Genomic DNA, 20783 nt, shown 5'->3' on the forward strand with positions numbered 1-20783 from the left:
GTTCACTTAGTATTTGTTTTAATTGTACTATACAAATAAAATTACAAACTTATCCACGTAGTGTTATGTTATGGGATTTTACTAACAAAAGACCTTGCTAAAACAACTGTCGAAACATTATTAAATATCACGGCATATAACACAGGTCTTGCTAAATGTGGAAACATCACGATTTTTTACGAATTATAACACAAGGGTTATTCCTTTCGACTGCAGTGTGGGAGATAGCAGAAGCAGGCGCGAGGCGGTGGCGGCCAGTGGCGTGGGCGCGGTCGCGGCCGGCACGGGCGCTGTCACGGGCGCGGGCACTATCACGGTCACGGGCGCGCGGCACAAGGGCGGCACGCACGGCGGCACGACGACGGCGCACAGCAAGCAACTCGCGGCGGGCGGGGCCAACCACCCGGCCCAGCCGCAAGGTAACAAACGTATGATCAACCAATTGTTGTTACCTCCTTTTGATTAGTGTTAGATTTTGGTCTAGAGTAGAGTACGCTCGTCGTTTTTTGTCAATTGGTGTGTAAGTTGAAGGCTGAAGCTGAGAATATTTTGAAATCAAATTGAAAAACTATCTCCCGCACTGTATTTCTCACACAATATTTAATAGCCATGATTTATTTCATCATGTTATAAAATCATTTCAAGATGCGCAATGGATAACAGAAACGACAGAACGAATAGAAATATATTGCTACTATTCCTTGTGATAGAATAGAGATAATTATAAACTTTCAATATCAATGACCTTTAGGATTCAACTTACAGACCTGAATATATCATACAAATGCTCAATGTAAATAGCTATAACTCATAGCTGTAATTATAAATTACAAGCTTGTTTCACTCGACATATTACCTATATCGTTTACATTTCTATTCAATTGAACTGATTACGCACTGAATGATAAATGTAAATAAATTATTCAAACATCTATGACTATAAAATAAATGACGAATGTACTCCAATACATTACAATTAGTGATTTAAATAGCTCTATCGTATTTAAAATACGCTGCATCTTATTTTTTTTGCTCGAATAATTAGAGAGTAAAATTTCAATAGAGCGTCATGACAATACCGTCACGTCATGGAGTAAGGCGACGATTTTGGTATCTTTGAATATTGCCAAAGAAGTTTCACTTCACGTGTGCACGGCACACACGCTCTTTTTTGTTAGTTTACTTTTTGGTGTTATTAAACATTGATCAGTAGATGATTATTAATACAATAATACCTAATTATTATTTGAAATAGGTAAAGGTAAGATGCACGCGAATAAAACTGTACAAAACTTCAACCATTCTACGAGGAGGTAACAGCTGTCTTCAACGGTTGATATGAACCACCATCGTGTAGTCTGTTTGAAATTTTATGCACTGCCCTGGTTATTGGGAATTATTAGGATATACTAATATCGGAGTCATTGAACGATCTTTACCATTATTTTATTTCGATTTCTAGGCTTGAGATCGTTTTATCCACAGCTTATAGGACTTTGAAAATAAATTTTGTTCAACCATTGTTATGGTACATCATGTTTTTCTGTTCATAGAACAGTTTAAATATATTCAAACACTTATATGCATCACTAATGACTCCGATTTTAACAATACATAAAGCAAATGAACGTCATTACGATATTTTTAAAATATTACGATCGTTAGTGTTCTTAACAAATTACGCGTAATTTGGATACCTAATTAATAGAACTGCATTTGTTTTTGCATTTTTCGGAAGTAATTTAATCTACTCTCATTATAATAAATAATAATTAATATATGACGTTTGTGGAACTTTAATGACGTTCATTTGCCTCTAATTATGCATGCATTCTTGTAATTATGACCGCAGTTACGAATATTATTTTATATGTAATTATGAATTATACCTTTTAATTATAATTTTTTATATATTTTGAAATTACTAGGTACTTAAACTTTGTTTATCTTAAACTTCGTGTTTCTATTATTAAGTTAGAGAAACATTTTTTTACTTGTTCACTTACATATAGTATGAAGATATAATATACTGTAAAACTACATTACATGTGACATAGTATAAATTCTAAACGATGCAGATGATCTGAATATTATCGTAATTATATAATGACTATTATCCTAAATGGTATGGAATTCTTCATAATATATCTATAGATTTTAGCATGACATTAGCAAAGTAAATACCCTTCAAATAATGATATATTGTCAATATTTCGACGTATATTTATATTATTATTTGCACGCTGCGCACGCGCAGGCTCCGGCTGCGGCGGCGATGGGGACTACCAGCTGGTGCAGCACGAGGTGCTCTACTCCTCGTCCAATCGGTGAGTTTTGTAGTAGAATAGTTTTTTTTAATTGAGTTGTATTAATGTAATTAATTCGGTAGCTCTAGGAGAACTGAAGGCCATTCATTTGTTACGTATTAGGATTAATTTGGTTGATTTTTCTGAATTGAGAATTAAAGCCTATTTAAAAGATTTGAAACGCAAAATGCGTGTCAATTCAAATTTAATTACAAAATTACATCGATTGGGTGTGCAAATATTAAAATATTTAAAAATATTAAAATAGAAAACAAATTATTCTAATTAATTTAATGTACACACAATAACACACGCGTCTTGTTATGGCTAAGAACTCTTCTAAGATATTCGAAAGATAGTTTGAGGTTTAAATCATTTCCAAGTTGTTACTACGAGTACGTATATTTTAATTTTATTATTTTTTCTATAACTTCAACCCCAAAAATTGAAAATCTACTTATAAGGTAACAAAAAAGTTCCCTTGTATATTTATTTCTTACAGCAAATCTTTCTTCAAATTGACTCGTGGTTAGTTCGATATTGGTTAAATAAAACGTTGATAGATAAAACATTGGTAAATAGTTGGTTTATTTAAATAATTTAAATTGAACCACAGTCGTGTTCGTTAAATAATATTGAGCAACATCGTATCGGATAGTATTGCGTATGTATAAATTCGTTAAATATTTATACAGCCCGCCCACTTTTAAGTTTTAACCCACATAATATTATTTTGTTGTTTATTTTTTTTACCTTTAATTTGTATTAAGATGAGGTCTGAATCGTTGTGTCGGATAATTTATAACAAGTTTGTGGACACAAAACGATGCTATTTGTTTATCGATGTTACTTAATGTCTAAAATAAGTACATATATGAGTAAAGCACATTTTATATTTGCTGTTAATTTAAAATTTACAATTATCTAAAATCTACTACAAGAAAAATAACATTTTTACCATTTCACCAGATTGTAATTAATGTCATGGTTCCTAAAAGTTCAGATTGTTATAGGGCGACTTCTATTAAACAACCATGTACCTCGTATGTATTTAATATAGATATGTTTAAGTTTTCATTTCATTTGCAGTTATACTATGTTTTCCATTATTAATATTGATTATTTGGCATTACAGGTACGAGGTGTTGGAGTTCCTCGGTCGCGGTACGTTTGGTCAGGTGGTAAAGTGCTGGAAGAAGGGCACCAACGAGATAGTCGCCATCAAGATCCTCAAGAACCACCCCAGCTATGCCAGGCAGGGGCAGATTGAGGTAGCTATACTGGATATCTGTAGAACTAAATAGAATAAAACTCAAAGGTGACTGATATAGTGATCTATCAACGCACAGCCCAAACCACTGGACGAATCGGGCTGAAATTTGGCATGCAGGTAGATGTTAGGACGTAGGCATCCGCTAAGAAAGGATTTCCCGAAATTCTTGCGGGAACGAGGAAAAACGGGGATGCACGTACAAAGTCAAACTCAAACTCAAACTCAAAAAGTGGGCGGAAGCTAGTAGTAAATAATAGTGATATGAAACTCTGAAAAAATATGGGTTGGTTAAGTTCTACAAGTGTGGATAGACATCTTTTATAATTACCACTCGGGAAACTTTTGCCAAAAATCGGCAAGAGACTTGTAAGTCGATGACGCGAACAAAAAAGATTTTTCACAGCCAAAAAGTGCTCAAAAAGTGAAGATATAACTTTGGAATGTTTTGTTAGATACAATGTAAAAATATCGTACAAACATTTTATGGTAGCCCATAGATTGATTTATGTCGTTTCTATCTCGACTTCACAGACAATCCTCTGAACCGAAGTTAGGCCAATATCGCAAGCAATTTTACGATACATTCACCAATGCGGACGGACTAATTTAATGCACGAAAGAAAATTGTTTATCTTTGCGAGCAAAACAATTTTTCGACTCGACGCCCGCACCTAAGGATTGACTATACACTCATACAGTCTGCTTTGCTGATCGGTTTTGTAAATAATAGCTATATGATTGTCGTTTTCGCCGCCATCATAGTATAAAGATAAAAGTAGGCAGACTCCCGACGTTTAGGAGCGCTAGGTACCTAAATTCGCAGGGTTGCCACTTGTCACATTGATATTTTAAATAATTGTATAAACAAACACCGACCGCTCACAGCAATGGCGCGGCCCTAACGAGACATGAGTAGGAACCGAGCGGCGTTGTGTGCGTGCGTTAAGCTTGCGTATACGTACATGAACGGGCCAAGCGCTCTGCGTACATAGTACATACAAACGGCGCGATGTACCTCTGTTCAAAGATAACTTACTTTACTCTTTATACTATACTATGCCGCCATGTTGTTTCGCGTCCGCCATCATGACTGGGTGCGCGCCAAGACAAACCGTTTCGTCGGGGAAATAAAAAGGAGCGCGTGAAAGGCGACAATCTCTCAATGTCCGGGTGTTTTTGTTCGATGTACTTAAATTTTCGTTTGTAGCGCTCTGCCAAATGACTTTCTCGACGTAGTTGATTGAAAAAGTCTTGCAATCTTTTCGATATACAGTCTTAAACATTTTCTCGAATATTTCTGTCATTGCGTCATATACGAAATTAATAGAAAATATTTTGCAACCAAATGAAGTGCCAAGTAAAATATTATCGCTCGCATTTAGAAACTAGTGATGGCACAAAATTAGGACGTTGGTATAGGGTACCCAGTGTGCAAACCACTTTATCTAGCGGACGGTCGAACTGGCGTCTGGCCAGCGTATGTTTGTGTGTAAAGAGCGGAGAGATATCACACATAACGATAGATGATAATTGCCAGGCTATGTATAGTTTGGGAAAGACAGACGAGAAATAAAAATATGAGTAATGGTGCGAATGAAGTAGGTATGGACGCGGTGGCGTTCGAATGCCGTTATGGATTTTTTTTGTTATTGATTAATTTGGTTCAAGTCAAATTATATTCAGGGTCGTTACACAATAAATTCAAATTCAAAATTCAAATTTCATTTATTTACAAGAATGTAGTTACAAAAAAGGTGTTATTACAATGTTAACGCGCTAATACATTCTACCCACTTTCTGGGTGTGCAAATATTTAAATGGAAATAAGTTAAATTACACTACACCAACACTACACAAATTCTTCGTGTCACTAATCACTATTGTTAAACGTCACTAATTCTTCCTTGTCACAGATTCCGCAATGTAATAATATTATGTAATAATATTAATAAAACATATTATGACGTTCTGTATCTTGTAAGTTAATTTAATAGTCCGAAATACATACATGTTGTTTAATATAAAAATAATTCATGATAAAGTGGAATTAAAAATAAATGAGATAGGTAATATATAATTACAAACAAGAAGCAAGAATGCAAATCACACTCTTTATTGAGTTCACGTTTCTACGTCGCCGGCCCTGTCCCAATTTTTCTTGGACCGTGTCCTTCTTTGTTACTGATCAAACTTTGTGAGATTTTCCTCAAAACTTGCTTGTTTTTGTTTTTCCTTTTGCGTTGAGATCAGTATATTAATAAAAACTTTCAAATTTAGCTTTGTTTATCTCGGAAATCGTACAAAGAAAGAAATTTTTGATAGTAGTTTATGCTTATCTACATTTTCGTTTTAGAAATGAAATTACACAATCAATACGAACAAGAACGACACTATGTTTTAACTCTATTATTTTCGTGTTATTATCACTTATTCAAATTAAGGTGTCTTTGAAGTTGCCCTTTTTAAATCAGCTTTTGTGGTACTCATATTTTAGTATATTCATTTCAATACATTTTACAATTAGCTGTGATTTATTAGGTGCCTTATAGCCTTCCGATAAATGAACAATCTACACAAAATTAATTTCTCAATTTGGTTAGTCAAATAAGTAAACTCTTCAGCTCGGTAAAGATTTAATTGGTTATAAAAAGCGATTCAGTGGTTTTTGAGTTACATCTTAACAAATAATAAAAAACAAAACGAATGTATCCTCTATATAATATTATTAACATAGTGTTAATAATCTAATTTCTCGATGTTGCCTATATTATTAGTATAGTTAATGTTATTTTGTTACCTTTTACCCAGGTGTCGATCCTCTCGCGGCTGTCGCAAGAGTCGGCCGACGAGTTCAACTTCGTGCGCGCGTACGAATGCTTCCAGCACCGCTCGCACACGTGCCTCGTGTTTGAGATGCTCGAGCAGAACTTGTACGACTTCCTCAAGCAGAACAAGTTCTCCCCCCTTCCCTTGAAGTACATCAGGCCGATACTGCAGCAAGTGCTCACCGCGCTGCTTAAGCTTAAAGTGAGTATATTGGACAGTATACGTTTGGTTAAAGGTCTATACTCTATACCCTATGTAATACAGTGTCGATTTCTCGCTATTTTCTGAAGTAGGTTCGATTCAAAAGAAATAGTGTTTCCAAGAATTCTTGCATCAGTTCCTTTCAATAACTCGCTTAACTGTTCAGTTTTTAATAAGTATTTATCACGATGCGACTTGGAATGTTTACCGCCCATATGATTTATACCCAATATAATCTATCCTACTACAATATTAACAGCGTTCATGGTCACTTATTTTTAGTGCAGAAAATAATACATATATCAAATTATATGATAACTGTATATCTTTTGCAGCAACTGGGTCTTATCCACGCGGACCTGAAGCCCGAGAACATAATGTTAGTAGAGCCGGCTCGGCAGCCCTATCGCGTCAAAGTGATCGACTTTGGCAGTGCAAGCCACGTCAGCAAGGCCGTCTGCAACACTTACCTGCAGAGCAGATACTATCGGTAATCTTTCCATAAATGATACACTACATAACACACGCATGTAGGCACACAGACAACACATAAATACTATTTATACGCTGGCACGCACATACGCACGCATTTATACGCACGCACACTCACACTTGTGCATATTATGTACCATTTAATGATCTTGAATACACAGTAAAATAAAATTTGCCATATTTTTTGTATCTTTGCGTAACAATACTAAGAATAACCATATACTTTACTAACTTGTCGCCTACGGGTTCGTCCATGTAGTTTAAATAATAATAAATAAATACACTTTATTTAGCACCAAATAAAAACAGACAATATAACAAAAGAAAAAAAGACAATATAATATATAGCCAAAAAGGCGGCCTTATCGCTACTGAGCGATTTCTACCAGGCAACCTATGGGTAGGATTTTGAATTAAAAAGGGGAAAAACAATAGGTGGTGCAGTAATGAAAAATTTAATTATAATACATTTAAACCAAATAACTACTTATATTATAAATATATACATAATGAATATGATTTAAAAAAAATACATATATAATTTATATATATTTATATATAAATACCAATATACTAATAATACATATATTTACAAAATAAATAAATAAAAATAAACAAATACAGTGAAAATACTAACTATTTATCTGGGAGGAGAAATGATTGAAAATTAAATTTTTAAATATATTTAGCGATTTCGCACGTCTGATTTCTATAGGTAGAGCATTCCAAAGGACTATGGACTGTACATGGTAGGATTTGTGGTAAAATTTGGATTTGTGGGGAGGGATTTTCAATAGCAGGTTGCCAGTGCATCGTAGATTTAACTCGACATTCGAACGGAATTCAAATTTTTCCTTAAGGTAAACAGGGGCTTGGGGATAGAATAGGATTTTGTACAATGATGTTAGGATATGCATGTTACGACGTAAACGTATAGGTAACCACTTCAGCCTGTTACGATACTCTGTGACGTGATCATACTTGCGGAGGCCAAATACGAACCGTATACATACATTTTGTAGCCGTTCGAGTTTGTCTAATTGTAATTCGGTAAGGTCTGGATAGCAAATGTCGGCATAATCGAGGATGGGAAGGAGGAGGGATTGTGCAAGAGAAATTTTTGTTGGAATGGGTAAGAAATTCCGAATACGTCTTAGAGAGTGTGATGCTGCAAATACTTTCTTATTCAGTTCATTAACTTGTTTGTGCCACGATAAAGTACGATCAAACAAAACACCCAGATTTTTAACCGAATCGCTTAACGGTATAATTGAATTTAGTTATTGTTTAATTAAATAACCACAGATATAAGATGTTTTACAAATCAAAAAGTAGTATATTTCTTTCTCTAGACTCATATGTCTAGATACAAAAAATGATATGAATATAATTAATGCTCTATTTTGTCGTTGAAGAAAGACAACTAAATACATTTTTAACCTTGTCTTTTTAATATTAAATTAGACTATAGGTGTATGACTGACCATATCTGTCCATATTGCCAGAGCGCCCGAGATAATCCTCGGGCTAGCGTTCTGCGAAGCGATCGACATGTGGTCGCTGGGCTGTGTGGTCGCGGAACTGTTCCTGGGTTGGCCGCTGTACCCGGGGTCTTCGGAGTACGACCAGATACGGTACATCTCGCAGACGCAGGGCCTGCCCACTGAGCATATGCTCAACAGGTGTGTGATTAATTTTTATTTATATAAGGGCTGATTTTTCAATCCTTGGTTAATACTTATTCGTCGAATAATGTATAAAACTACCATTTTAAAAACGTATTCTAATTGCCCGTATTTGACAGTTTACGTGACATTTTAATATCATCGTGTAATACTTTATTGGACGGATAAGATTTATCCAAGCATTGAAAAATCGGCCCTACATTATATATGTACATATAAACTGTTTTTCAAGAACATAAATGTCCGTTAACTGCATAAAAAGTACATACCCTTTACATACCATAATTTTATAAGATGAAATTTGGTACAGAAATGTACCAAATTTGGAACAGAAACAAATTAGGGTGCATGAAAGTGAGAAACATACATCCATAAATTATTGATATTTCTTTGTATAGCATATGTGCTAATCAAGACTATGATTCATATCTGTGCCGAATTTGGTACGGATCAGCCGGTTTTGCGTGAAAATATCAAACATACATTCCTAATTTGTTAGACTCTTCGGCGAATAGTAAGATAATTTTGTATTGACGAAAATCTTTATATTTCCTACGCGATATTTTCATTGTATTATTAAATATTTGTAATTTCGTAGCGCATCAAAAACGGCCAAGTTCTTCTACCGCGACGTTGACAGCACGTACCCGTTCTGGCGGCTGAAGACGCCCGAAGAGCATGAACTAGAGACCGGCATCAAGAGCAAGGAGGCCAGGAAGTACATATTCAACTGCCTCGACGATATCGGACAGGTGGGTTGTGTGCGGTCTGGTGTCTGTGTGGTCTGGTTGTGTGCGCGGTCTGGTGTCTTTGTGGTCTGGTTTTGTGCGCGGTCTGGTGTCTGTGTGGTCTGGTTGTGTAGAATATTTTAGCAGAAAAATCAAATGATTACTATGTTCACAGAATTATTAAAATGCTCATAATATGTAGTTACTGTCTATTGAAATTTCTAGAACGTAAAGAAATATGTAATATCCATTCTTGCTGATCTAATATTTTGTGCAGTTCGACTATATTATTTTAAAAATGACAATCTAAAGTAACTATAAACAATTTTATGAAATAAAAGATTGATAATACTTTAGTTTTTTTTTTCACTTTAAACTCATAGAAATATTAAAATAACCTAATCTTCTTAATTTGCAGGTGAACGTTCCAACGGATCTGGAGGGCGGCCAACTGTTGGCTGAGAAAGCGGACAGAAGGGAATTCATTGACTTACTCAAGAGGATGCTCACTATGGACCAAGTGAGTGGTTTTTTTTCAATATTTGATATAAGTCTTTATGTTTTTTTTGCTGTGCACTTGTCAGAATTTAATTTGCATAAGGGCCGATTTTTCAATGCTTGGATAAAACTTATCCGTCCAATAAAGTATTACACGATAATATTAAAATGTCACGTAAACCACAGACTAATAATAATATACTACGTATACAACGTAAACTGTCAAATACAGGCAATTAGAATACGTTTTTAAAATGGTAGTTTTATACATTATTCGACGAATAAGTTTTATTCAAGCATTGAAAAATCGGCCCTAAAAGAAATGCATAAATCTGTCGCTACAATAATTGATTCGATGGAGTGGGGGGCGTTAGGCTTTTTCGTTACGGAATTTTTACATTCGGTCGCCGCGTTCAAGGCCCGCGATAGAAGCTATGTAATAGCTTAAGAAATAAATAAATATTCATAATACAAATAATTAAACAAACGTAATGTGTGTCCGCAGGAGCGTCGCATAACCCCCGGCGAAGCGCTGAACCACGCGTTCGTGACGCTCGCACACCTCGTGGACTACGCGCACTGCAACAACGTCAAGGCGTCCGTGCAGATGATGGAGGTATGTTTGTTTGTTTTTTTTTTGAAGTGAAAACTTCTTTAGCGGCGTTGAGCACTTTTTCTGTAATGGGTATAAAATCTTAAATTCGCGTCAGGACACGTGACCTGATCGAAAAAGCGCAAAAAGACGGATGGATATCAAACATGCTCAACGTTATTAATCAAGTTTTTAGTGATGTCTGAAGATGTTTAGTGTAAGATAACAAGGATGATTTTCAAAATTTAGTTCCATTATTTGCTATGAAATTAAATTAAAACGTTTAATCGCTAGATAAATATCCACAATAGTTGTAAATTTTAGGTATTTTGAATGAATAAGATATACAGGGTGTCCCAAAAAGTAGTGATGAACGGAAGCTGGGAGGTAGAGGACCTAGAGGGCTATCCGAATCACCCCCATGTATGTTATGCGATTTTTCGTATTTTCGGAGTTATGACATTTTTTTCAATTTTTCATCTATCGCTGAGTACGATGAGATTTTTATTTATGGTGACGTGAATTATTGCGCTAGATGCTTCATTTTTTATATGTGCTAAGCTGAAAGAGAGGCCAATTCAGTATGGTAACATTTATTATCGTTAGATCTTCGAATGGAATAAAAAAAGAATTAAATGCCAAGAAATATGAAATTACCCAGTATGTTCACAACTTCAAGGGCCCATAAAAAAATAAAGTCACATAAAAAAAGTTTTCCATTTGGCTTTTAAAAACTTGCTCTATCTATCAGGTAGCTACCCTAAAAAATTCATTTTATTATTCAGAAGGCTTCAATCGAAAAATTGAAATCTAAATGTGGTAAGTGCAAAAATTTTATTAACATGATGATCATTAAAACCAATAAATAGGTGTTTAATTACCAAATTTTTTTTAAATAATCCCGCTGTTGCTCAATGCAAGTGCGACATCACCGTAAAAAGTTGTCTTTTAAATGTCTGAATGCCCTTTTATCATTTTTATTATTTCCGGGTTATTTCTTCCAAATTGTGGCATTCTCTCAAGTAGCCGAGGTCTTTTTGGTATCCCCATTGATACAAATCAATGGGGTTTAGGTTGAGGGACCGTGGAGGCCAGGCTTTAAGGCAGGCGTCACCGGCACATGCGCAGGCTGCAACGACCAATCCATCTTTCAAGATATCTTTGCCCTTTAGCCTGGCCTCCACGGTCCCCGGACATAAACCCTATTTATTTTTTTCCGTGGGGATACTACAAAGACGAGAGACTGCCACAATTTGGACGAAATAACCCGGAAATTCATAGTAGCAGAAGAAACCATTAGAAACGATAAAAGGGCATTCAGACATTTAAAAGACAACTTTTTACGGTGATGTCGCACTTGCACTGAGCAACAGCGGCGTCATTTTAAAAATTTCTGGTAATTAAACACCTTTTTATTGGTTTTAATTTGTTTTTATTAATCATCATGTTAATTCAATTTTTGCACTTACCAAATTTAGATTTAAATTTTTCGATTGAAGCCTTCTGAATAATAAAATTAAATTTTCAGGGTAGCTGATAGATAGAGAAAGTTTTTAAAAGCCAAACGGAAAACTTTTTTTATGTGATTTTATTTTTTTACGGGCCCTTGAAGTGGTGAACATACTGGGTAATTTTATCTTTCTTGGAATTTAATTCTTTTTTTATTCCATTCAAAGATCTAACGATAGTAAATGTTGCCATACTGAATTGGCCTATCTTTCAGCTTAGCACACAAAAAAAAATCAAGCATCTTTCGCAATAATTGACGTCACCATAAATAAAAATCTCATCGTACTCAGCGATAGATGAAAAATTGAAAAAAATGTCATAACTCCGAAAATACGAAAAATCGCATAACATACATGGGGGTGATTCGGATAGCCCTCTAGGTCCTCTACCTCCTAGCTTCAGTGTATCACTACTTTTTGGGACACCCTGTATAATGCAACAATGTTCGCATTTTTTAGACATTTGATTGACGTTAAGTAGTAGTACGATTTAATATTCAAGTACGATATCAAAAATGCAAGTAAAATTACCTTACAAAAATAGCTTCTTATAAATGACACTGTATCAATTTTTATCTATATTTATTTTAATATGTATGTAATGTGCAGGTATGCCGCCGGTCCGGGAGCGGGGTGGGCGGCGTGGGCGTGGGCGGTGTGGGCGTGGGCGTGGGCGGCGGCGAGTACGTGGGCGGCGTGGTGGCGCCCGCGCCCTCCACCGCCCACCACCTTGCCCTCACTATCAACCAGCAGCGGCTGAGGGCGGCGCCCTATGATAACTTGGTTGGTATTAGTAACTTGAACTACAATTCTGACAAATAAATTTTCATTTTTCAAAATTTTCATTTCATTTTATAAATAAGTCAAAAAGTAAAGAAAATAAGTTAACACTAGTTTTCTAGCAAAATTTCATTCAATACAACTATTAAATTTATTTAATTAGATCTATTTTCAATTGTTAACTTTCTGATTGGCATTTGGTTGCTTGGAACAAATTGCTATTCAGCTGTGGAGGAAGGAAGGTGGAATTCCTCCATCGAAAAAGGGAGGATCCTCGACCAGTCTACTCGACTGGCCGGCCGTGAAGGCCCCGATGGATGATGTCGGAAAGTTGTATATATAGCTCTGTAGCGAAAACATTTCGCTTGCGCGATTCAGAGCGAGGTGTCGCTACAGGACTCCCCTCCGAGACCGGAGGTCGTAGTACGAGTTGCCTTGCCAGTGCCAGGTATGTTCCAGTGAGTCGGAACAGGAAGCCGCTAGTTCACGGTGAGTCGGAACTGAGTGCGGTGATGCTGCGTGTAATGCTCCAGTGAGTCGGAGTGTGCAGTGAGGGTGGCTGTGGAGCTGACCAAGCATGCGCGATCGCACATGGTAGTGGACAGGACTCCATTTGAAGCCGAGTGCGCTGGCTGGTGGGCGGTGATCGTAGGCGGGGAAGGGATAGGTTAGCATGGACATCATGGATGGACAGAAGGAGTTGTGAACTGTCAGGGGTCACCACTGTGGAGGAAGGAAGGTGGAATTCCTCCATCGAAAAAGGGAGGATCCTCGACCAGTCTACTCGACTGGCCGGCCGTGAAGGCCCCGATGGATGATGTCGGAAAGTTGTATATATAGCTCTGTAGCGAAAACATTTCGCTTGCGCGATTCAGAGCGAGGTGTCGCTACACAGCAATAAAACCGCCAACAATGGTAAACGTTAAAAATGACCATTCAAAAGTGCTTCTAGAAGAAGTCTAATTGAATAAATGTTTGAGTTTGAATTGCTTCTTACGCCCTGCTTTTGTAAAAATTTAAATTGAGTGCAATAAAAAATATCTACTATCACTTTATTGATTATATTGTGTGTCTGTTTGATTATATACTTTATAAACTTATATTTAACATTTTCCAGTATCAGCTGTATGGTGCTGGGCGGGTGGCGGTGGGCGGGCGGCAGTACGCTACGAGAGCTGAGCCCTTCCCGCATCAGTTCGTCTCGTCTATACTGTGCCAGCCGGCTTATCAGGTAAAAGAGAATTATTTAAAAAAATCAGATAGTTTATAGGTTAGATGATTTTGGGAAAACTGTTAGAATATAATATGTTTATACGATAGACAAGAAAAATAAATAACGATAATGTCGATGTTTTATGATAATATTTTTTCAATTGATGTTATGTGGAAATTTTACATTAAATTCCACTTTGCAATTTTAATTTTCATTCAGTCTATTATATTGAAGTGGCTGACACATTAATGATTAACATTTTGTAACGCAAACTATTTTCTTTAAGAAACTGACAATCTGTTCCGAAGCGGCTTATAATATTTTACTACCTCATACATAAGTTCCAATATTAAATCCCCTGCTTCATTCCACATTATACAATGTTTATTTTATTTATTTATTTGATTTGCCAACAGATGTACATCTTATCTTATATTTATAATATATTTTGAGTATGTGACATAATTAGCATGCATAGTAAGATGTAGATCCAATTACAGGCAAATACAACATGAATTTTTGGGTTGTATCAAATTATAGCTTCTAATCGTAGTATAAATGTTTAATCATATTCCAGGTGCAGCAGCTAGCGGCAGCAGCAGCAGCAGCCGCGGCCGCGCACCACCAGCACGGCGTGGCCGGCGTCACGGGCGTGGGCGGCGTGGGCGTGGGCGGGGTGGGCGTGGGCGACGTGGGCGAGTGGCGCGCGCCGCTCATCGTGGAGCCCGCGCCGCTGCCCGAGCCCGACGTGTGGGACCTGCACCACCATCCGCACAAGAGGTGCGTATATACACGGGCGTGTGTGTGTGTGCACGCACACGAGCACGTGCTCGAGTATACTATGTAGACACTTATGTGGGTGCGCAAAATGTATTAGGATGTTATATATTGCGTGGTTGTGACCACCTGCCCCTTTGCTTGCTCTGACATAAAAAAAAGATTGTAATACGCATACGCATGGAATGTTTGCGTGTAAATAAACGCACACGTATTCAAATATGTTGATATGAAATATGAGTACGTACCAATAGAACTACTCGGAAGCTGGTATATGTGGGAACATATACATATACAGACGTCTTGACACTTATGTCAAAATAACTTATTATGTTGGTGTTCGTGTGAACAATGTTAATGTCATCGTGCGTATATGAATATGTAAATTCACACGTGCATCTATATTTACACTTTTTGGAAAGATACTGGTAGACGTACTTGCATTAATTCGGTGCTTGTGCATGTATGCAGATAAACACTTGTGCAATACAAGCTCTTTCGCAAGTCTCGAGCTAACATATTGTTTAATGGTATATATATCAAAATAAGAAATTATATAAAACGCCGTACCATCTGTAAAAAGCTGTCCGATTTAAGGCCCGTTCAGGGCGCTTAAATCATCCCAAAAAATTGTAATAAAACCAACATTCACTATAACTCAAAAGGATTAGGGAAATAGCTCGTAAATTAGAATAATACTAGCGGTCCGCTCCGGCTTCGCCCGTGGTACCTACACGTTTAACCCATTGAGCCCCGAACGGCCCGATCGGTCCACGACACAATAGATTTTCTATTGTGTCTGTGATTCCGGGGCCTGAGTTATTACACTATCCTATCTCTCAAGTTGGATCGAACTGCACATGGTGCGAATTTTATTATAATCGGTTAAGTGGTTTAGGAGTCCATTGAGGACAAACATTGTGACACGAGATTTATATATATTAAGATAGTATAAAAGTGAGTGGTTGTCAGCAGATCGACGAAGCAGCAGTCGGGCGTGGCGCACTACCAGCCGCACCACCCGCCGCAACACTACAGGTGCGACACGCACACACCCCCCCCACCCTGCATTGTGTGTTAGGGTTGTCACTGCTTTATTTTTATTTCATTACATGTTAGGGCTGCTATTTAGATAGGCCTTTGTTTATTTTTTTAATTTGTTCTTATCTTTCTGTTTTGCCTAAAACCAGTTATAAATATTTTAATACCACTTCAGAAATTGAAATTCTTCTATAATTTCAATTTTATGTGCCTACAAAGCTTCCACTTCCTTATTTAATATCCGTAACTCTATAACGGATGTTATAAAAATGAAGTTACAAATTTCTCAATTTGTAACACATGAATAATAAGAGTATTGTCGGTTAAAGAAAGCTTATTAGAATAAAATTTGAAATTTGTATCATTTTACGAAGTGAAAAGACTGCTTACAAAATTTATATCACCACCACCATTATTTTATCTTGTTATACTCTGTCCATTATATTATTTACTTTTTGACAGCTTCACGCCTATGAAGGATTGTATTGTTTATGTTAAAATTTCATACAAATAATTATTGTACTTCATGGACAGGCCCCGCCCACTTAGTGATGTCTACACAGAATTATTCAATGATGAGTCGATAGATTATAGATAATATCTTTTGGACATCACTTCTGTTATCACTCGTCGAGCTGTCAAAAGGCAATTCTTTTAGTGGACAGACTATAGGCTTTATATCTCATGAAGCGACTGCTTACAATTCGTTTCGTTTATTACTTTGATTGTTTAAATTCCGTATATAGAACGTTTCTTTATTTTCGTTCATTGTACCATGTCAATTAACCTGCATTAACTTTCAAATCCACAACCTAAATAACATTTCACTATCAAGATATCTGTCAAAATTCAATGTGTCCACGCTTTCGCTATTTATTAATTAATTTATTTATTTATTATTATTTGCTGATTTTCATGGAATTTTCTGGTTCAAAAGAACGGAAAGGTTGGGTTGCACCATTTTACTTCAGCAACAACAAACATGTTTAAGTTACCGTTAGGTAAAATATGAGTTTCGCTATTTGATAATACAAAATAAGATGGTATAAATAACTTTTAACTATGCTAAAACACGTTGGTGCAACACATTTTCCAGTCACTGTAATAGTCATCGTTAATTGTTAAATTTTACATTAATCTTTACTATAATTACTATATGGTGTAACTTGGTCTGAATGTTTAAATTCTTCAAGCAAATGGTATGTAAAATGACTAAAAAAATTGGTTGTCTGTAAAGTCGGTTTACTGACGATAGTTGAACGTGACAACGTCCGATTGTGCTTCTTTGCCGCTCGTTCCGCGCTCTCGCTTGCACTTCAAGCCACATAGGGAACGCCTCAGAGCGAGGTAACGCCGCATGAGTCATGTTTTTTCGTGCGTGCAGCCGGCTCTATCGAATTATAAGACGTTGTCACGTCAAAAAATACTTAAATTTATGATCATGTAATAATCTCCAGTATGGCGAGCAATGGCGGCAAGAAGGAGCCGACTCAGCTGTCGCCGGTCAAGAAGCGGGTGAAGGAGGGCACGCCGCCCTCCAGGAGGCACCAGCAACATGATAATACGTTAGTTTATTTGTTATTTATAGCACTTATACCCTTTTTTTTACAGTGGGGAATTCTTCCAAAGATACCCACGGCCCCCGGGGAAGGAGCCGTGGGTTATGTCGGATTCTTACCGACTAAAACCCCACTGTGTTCCGTCGAGCTGCTTTAATGATGGGGCCGCGGGTATTTGTTAGAATTCTTCCGCGACCAGCACTTATACCTGTATCATCACTACATAGTATAAAACAAACTCGCTTTCTCTGTCCCTATGTCCCTATGTATGCTTAAATCTTTAAAACTACGCAACGGATTTGATGCGGTTTTTTTTAATAGATAGTGATTCAAGAGGAAGGTAGTATATAATTTATTATGTTTTAGACAAAGTTTGTTGTTTGACAAGAAAATTCTTTACCATGTAGTTATATTGGCTTGTGTGTATTCATACACAGTTTATCAATCTGTATATCAACCACAAATAAATTGATCTGTTTTGTCATAATAGTTTATTTGTATGAAAAACAAAAAATTTAAGTTACCATTTGTTTCGTCGTAATAATTTTTTAGATGTAAAAACAAAATTGAATTCATCACTTGATTTGATTCTCGTTAACTTCTTAAACATTTGTCCTAATAGCTTATAGTACAACATTTGAATTCAACATTTGATTTGATTCTCGTATTCCTCCTAAACATTTTGTCACAATAGCGTATAGAACAACATTTGAATTCAACATTTGATTTGATTCGATTTCCCCAGTATCCGATCTACCGTCGCTAACGGCACGGTTCCCACGTGGGAGAGCGGCCCGTGCGCAGGTGGCGCACACACCATCACCATCCGCGACACGCCATCACCCGCAGTGTCCGTCATCACCATCAGCGACAGCGACGACGACGAGCGCCAGCCCCACCGGCCGCACGACAACAGAGGTGACCACATACATACATACATACACACCTCACACATTTAACAATAGCAAGCATAATATATATACACACACACAAACACACAGTATACCTCACCAACACACCTACACTCAATCTCATACATAACACACTCGACGCTACACTGCACACTTCACAACTTACATAATATATTGATATGAACACACGACCTACATGCTTTACCGGACACTATATGATGCGTCATAGATCAATTTTTTATACAATATACGTATTATAATTAAATGCAACATAAAAATTATCGGTCACTTTAGTTTAATTTTGCTTAAAAATGAAATAACTAACCAATGAAACAAATACCTACAAGAATTATTATCTTAAACCTCGCATTTTACACTCACAGGTAGCGGCGAGTGCCCGAACCAAGCGGGCGCGGGGGCGAGCGCGAACACGTCGAGCGCGGGCACGGGCACGAGCACGGGCACGGGCACGGGTACCGCGGGCACGGGCACGGGTACCGCGGGCACGGGCACGGGCGGCGTGATCTGCAGCGCGCGCGACGAGCGGCACGTGAAGCACGAGCCGCACGCGCCGCACCACCAGCCGTGCCACCACCACGCGCAGCACCACCAGCATCACCATGTGAGTGACGTCACTGCACTTTATAGATGACTAGCTTACGCCCACGACTTTGTACGTGCATCCCCGTTTTTCCCCGTTCCCGCAAGAATTCCGGGGAATCCTTTCTTAGCGGATGCCTACGTCCTAACATCAACCTGCATGCCAAATTTCAGCCCGATGCGTCCAGTGGTTTGGGCTGTGCGTTGATAGATCACTATATCAGTCACCTTTGAGTTTTATATATATAGATTTTGTGAAAATTTATTAGAGGAGATGGGTTTTAAAAACGTATAACAACCGGTCTAGTTTGTTTGCTTTGGTTAAATGTTTTTTTTTTATTACTTATTCACACTAAAAGCGATATTAAAATATTTAAATGCTGGAAATCTAATTTATTAGGATAAACATGATGCATAATTTTTCAATATATGCGGAAAAACCTTATTTTCTTCAAACGTGTTATGCGTAGCGTCAGGCGGGTTTTTGCCAAATGTGTATTTAACATTAAAAACCTATTTTTTCAACCATATTAATAAAACAAGGTATATTTCAAGGTTTTTAATTGATAATTGTATAACTCCCTTAGCAACAACAGCAACAACAACAGCAGCACCAGCAACAGCAACAACAACAACAACAGCAGCAACAGCGGCAAGCGAGCGCCGCGCAAGCAACACCGCAGAGCCAAAAGAAGCGGCTGCTTGCGCTCGCGCAGCAGGAGGCGGCGGCCAAGCACGAGCCGCACCACGAGCCGCATTACAATGTATGTACTTGATTAAATTATCTCTATATTATTACGAACAAAGGTCATATTATATTGAAATTAATGCCTATTTTTCTTGGCCTCGAAATCGTGCATAAACAGCACCTTTACCGCAAATTTTCTTTTTATTGTACATCTTTGTTACAGTCAGGAGAAAGATGAAAGGGAAACTTGAGTAAATTTGGGCTAATAGTAAAAAAATTAAAAACAAATTGCGTATTACATAAGTGACTAAATGATGAAACATGTGGAATGTGTGCCTAAAAATATGAATTATTATATTTAAGCATTGTTTCAACGATATAATTATTTTCAGAACGGGGGCAACGTGCGTCAAACGAACGACTATCAGTGTAATCAGTATGTGCCCACTCAGCATAACAAGAGAGATAGTGTAAGTTTTATTTAACGTTTAATTTATTATTAAATAACTTGTAAGGATTTAATGACAAAGTAATTTATCTACAAAAGTCTTGTTAAATGATTTGTATAGTATCCCTGATAGCTTATTTTGATGTATACGGTCTATGCCATTTTTATTGACATAATTGAAATAGATTATAATTTCAAGATGTGAAAGCGGTCTTATATTTTCTAATGATTATTTGCCAATGATACCACCTAATTGTAAAATCCTCTGAAATTTTTATCTCCTATGAAATTTGTATTACTTGAAACAATAAACTATTGTTTCATTTTTGATCCTTCGAGCCGGATTTCCAAATCTTTAAGATAAATTTTAACATTAAATGATATTTCCAGAGCGGCGGTTGTCGCGATTACATACCGGCTAGCGTGAGCGGAGTTAACCCGGTGAGCGGAGTGAGCGGAGTGAGCGCGGTGAGTGGAGTGAGCGGAGTGAGCGGAGTGAACAGCATGGCGGGCAACATGGGCGTCAACCACAAGCACGCGTGGCACCACCACCCGCACACGCACTACAAGTGAGTCACTAGCTTTATAGTGCTTTTTTGAAGTAAACTTTATCCGAGATCATTGTGCTATATATTATATTTAATATAAAAAGTGTAT

The 20783-nt window shown here is 37.1% G+C and overlaps 1 protein-coding gene across 7 annotated transcripts in view; it reads left to right on the forward strand.

Moving 5' to 3' along the window:
- Positions 1 to 20783, forward strand: part of Hipk (Homeodomain interacting protein kinase) — a 110352-nt gene that overhangs the window by 84815 nt on the left and 4754 nt on the right. For 4 of the 7 annotated variants that reach the window (XM_090116954.1, XM_090116956.1, XM_090116955.1 and 1 more), the window contains exons 4-22: positions 217 to 428; positions 2258 to 2327; positions 3442 to 3577; positions 6388 to 6606; positions 6942 to 7096; positions 8604 to 8780; positions 9382 to 9535; positions 9930 to 10031; positions 10515 to 10625; positions 12719 to 12892; positions 14007 to 14120; positions 14680 to 14882; positions 15852 to 15917; positions 17378 to 17485; positions 18225 to 18397; positions 18774 to 19012; positions 19578 to 19754; positions 20071 to 20148; positions 20517 to 20695. In XM_090116954.1, coding sequence (XP_089973080.1) covers positions 217 to 428; positions 2258 to 2327; positions 3442 to 3577; positions 6388 to 6606; positions 6942 to 7096; positions 8604 to 8780; positions 9382 to 9535; positions 9930 to 10031; positions 10515 to 10625; positions 12719 to 12892; positions 14007 to 14120; positions 14680 to 14882; positions 15852 to 15917; positions 17378 to 17485; positions 18225 to 18397; positions 18774 to 19012; positions 19578 to 19754; positions 20071 to 20148; positions 20517 to 20695 — 2847 coding nt within the window. The remainder of the gene's footprint in view (positions 1 to 216; positions 429 to 2257; positions 2328 to 3441; positions 3578 to 6387; positions 6607 to 6941; positions 7097 to 8603; positions 8781 to 9381; positions 9536 to 9929; positions 10032 to 10514; positions 10626 to 12718; positions 12893 to 14006; positions 14121 to 14679; positions 14883 to 15851; positions 15918 to 17377; positions 17486 to 18224; positions 18398 to 18773; positions 19013 to 19577; positions 19755 to 20070; positions 20149 to 20516; positions 20696 to 20783) is intronic. The other 3 variants (XM_090116960.1, XM_090116958.1, XM_090116959.1) reach the window with 3 other exon arrangements.

Source organism: Colias eurytheme, chromosome 26, assembly GCF_061535395.1.
Source record: "Colias eurytheme isolate Ceu_HAF_F1 chromosome 26, ilColEury1 Martin Lab GWU primary, whole genome shotgun sequence".
In the NCBI taxonomy this organism is placed as follows: domain Eukaryota; kingdom Metazoa; phylum Arthropoda; class Insecta; order Lepidoptera; family Pieridae; genus Colias; species Colias eurytheme.